General features: G+C 39.2%; 1 protein-coding gene across 1 annotated transcript in view; it reads right to left on the reverse strand.

The window, feature by feature from the left end:
* Positions 1-1,416: 1,416 nt before the first annotated feature.
* The window catches only part of LOC106319518 (fasciclin-like arabinogalactan protein 17), a gene marked incomplete in the record, with an annotated part of 2,664 nt that continues 986 nt past the window's right edge, over positions 1,417-3,094 (reverse strand). The window contains 3 exon segments of the mRNA XM_013757868.1: positions 1,417-1,671; positions 1,750-1,860; positions 2,505-3,094. Of these exon segments, the coding sequence (XP_013613322.1) occupies positions 1,787-1,860; positions 2,505-3,094 (664 nt within the window).

The following is a 3,094-nucleotide window of genomic DNA, read 5'->3' on the forward strand; positions in this document are numbered from 1 at the left end:
TTAATGTTTTATCAAAAGTCACAAACTTAGGGTTTAGAGTTAAAGGGTGGAGTTTAGGATTTAGGATTTAGAATTTAGGGTTTAGGGTTTAGGATTTAGGGTTTAGAGTTTAGGGTTTAGGGTTTAGAGTTTATGGTTTAGGGTTTAGAGTTGATAAATGAGGTTTTGGGTATAAGATTTCAAATTTTGAAAAAAAAAAAATTAAAATTTTCAAAAATAAAAAAATTAAAATTTTCAAAAGATAAACTTAGAAATGTGCTATTTTGGTCATTTTAGTTTTTGAGTGTTATTTTTGTGATATAAACTTAGAAAAGTGCTACTTTGGAGATTTGTCTTTACGTTTCTCGATTTTCTTTTAATTACAGTGATTAATATAGCAAGTTAGGTGAGCAATCCCAATGACAAGCCTTCTTCCTCGTCCATGATGATTAATTGGGCTAGTTAACACAATTTTATTATTTGATTCACTTCAGTAAATAATTGGACTTGAAATTTGGTGGGTTGAGCCAGGCCCGTGCAATAGTGCAACGCATGGGTGACTCGCGAAAGCCCAGATAGCAAGCTATCTTAGTGGACTTCCTTCCTTAAAAAATAGAGTTAATATCGTGTGGCCCGATGGACCACATATCAGATATTAAACTGATAAGAACAGATACTACACTTGATCTTAGCCAAAAGGCCGAGAAAGGTATGATTTGTTTGGTCGCCTCGTCGCTTGTTTTATACCGCTTCTCATGACTTCTATGCTTGTTTCGCTAGCGATGTGGGACTCTAAAATAAAACACTCTCTTTTTTATTAGCGGGTGTTCGACGCTTAAACCGACAATTCTTGGACTCAAAGCCCAATAAGTCTTTGCTGTAGTAGCTGGGCTTCTTCTTACTTACCTTATAAAGCTGAGTGAGAGCGAGCCTCTCTTACATCTCGCGGTCAATTTTTCACCTTTAACTTTAAGTTAACTGATCTTAGATCGTGATAAAAGAAAAAAAGAAACTGATCTTAGATCATTCGATTTCGTTAAAAATAAACTGGTCCTCGCTTTGTAATGACGCTACCCAACTTTTTTTTTTGCGTTTATTCCGTCAACTCTCTCTCTCTCTCTCTCTCTCTCTCTCTCTCATATTGGATTGAAGTACCAAACGAATAATAGACAGAGCATCGATGACTAACATGGAGACAGCTAAGTTTGTGTTTGTCCTCCAGTCACAGCCACGAGACAACCCATCTCCCATGTCCATGTGAATACTTTTATATTCTACTAAAAAACTCATTATTTATAAAAGAAGAATACATTCTCCCACAATAGTAAACTCAGAGACACCTAATCATAGTATGATTATATTCTCTTACCAGACCAGATGGAAATATACTTTCCCCATAGTTAAAGCCAATGAGACCAACAACGAAACAACCGATCCTTAAGATGAAAGAAAGGTTTTGTTTCCCTTTTTTATTGATTGTACTCACAGTCAAATACACCACAAAAACAAATAAATAAATGATTGGTATAATCTAATTTACAGTATTCATAATCCAAGACCAAGTATAAAACACCCCTCAAAAGATATATATATTTAAGAAAACAAAACAAAACAAAACATCATTTTCACTCCATGGAAGATTATTTTCCTCTCTTCTGTTTACTATTCAACCAATGCCAAATCTTGAGTCAGCTGTGTAAAGAGAGAAATACATGAATTAAGGTAACAATAAACTTAAACAGACCAATGAACATTGCAAAAGGTCCTAACCTTTTCGAATGTGTGTGTATTTGGCGGGTTTGTGGATTCACAGGCATTTGCTGAGGTAACTGTCCTTGCCAATAGCACCAAGCATTCTACATGTTACTTCCAACAATTTCCCTGTTTTATTTCAGTCACAACAATAACACCATTCTTAGGTCCAAGTCTCATCACCAATTACACACTCACACTCTCATCTCTCCATGATTCTCCCCTTAGTTATTAAATTATTTTAACTTTGCTAAAAAAGCTACGTACATACTTTTCTAACAAACCATCTTGAAGATACCAAACGTGACAAGATGCTTATAGCCAGCTTATACACACACACAAAAGCCTCACACTATTTTGATTCTTGCTTGTGTTTACTATCATGGACCAAAATTCACACTTTCCTAGCAGCATCCTTAATTTGCTCGGTAAACTCTACACAGAGTCATTAAACGAAAATGTTGGCTCCTGCTTTCAAGGGCATCAGTTTGATTACTACAAAGATCTTGCATTCTCGAAACCTTAATCTTACTCTTGCTCAGATTGTCACAAAACTACTACTCTCAAGATCTCATTAGTTATTGACCTAAACCAGAACCCCAATTAGATTTGATCATGACTCACTCACTCACTCATTCAACAACTAGTGACTACTTCCATCACACAAATCAAACATCTGATCAGTTTACTAAAACCATTAGTGCTTAAACATCAAAACTTGCAAATTGTAAAACGCAACTATAAGATCAATGAAACCAAACCAAAAGACGTACCTCTTCTCTGCTGAACAACTTTCTTAACCGGTTTCTTAACCGATTCAACAATCTCCTCCACTTCAGGGAACAGAACACCATCAATCCCCTGAACCGAGATCCGACCGTCCGTATAAATATCTGGATCAAACAAATACGCCGACCTCTCGCCGTCACCGAACTTAACCGAACCATCAGCCTCCTTAGCCGCAACCTTATGAGGAAAACGCAGCGTGTCGAACTTCACCTTCCCGAATCTCCTCACAGAGTTATACATACTCTCCTCCGTCTGGTACTCAGGGATGATATGGTAATAAACAATCTGCTCCGGAGCTCCAGGCTCGCTCAGCTGATCCGCCGTCAGCTTCGCCATGGCCTCGTCGTTGGGCGCAAGAACCGTCAGCACGTAGCCTTCCGACACCAGACGACCCATCTCCGTCGCGAGCGACGTCAGATTCACGAGAATGTCCGCCATCTCGTTGTAGCCGCCGTAATGCAGCAGCGTGTGGATGAAGTCCTTGACCTGAGCCTCGCCGTCGAAGTGGTGGTGCTTCCCTCCCGGTCCCGGCGCCGGCGCCGGAGCTAGCGACGGACCTGGAGCCATCGCGGAT

Source organism: Brassica oleracea, chromosome C9, assembly GCF_000695525.1.
Source record: "Brassica oleracea var. oleracea cultivar TO1000 chromosome C9, BOL, whole genome shotgun sequence".
NCBI lineage: Eukaryota > Viridiplantae > Streptophyta > Magnoliopsida > Brassicales > Brassicaceae > Brassica > Brassica oleracea.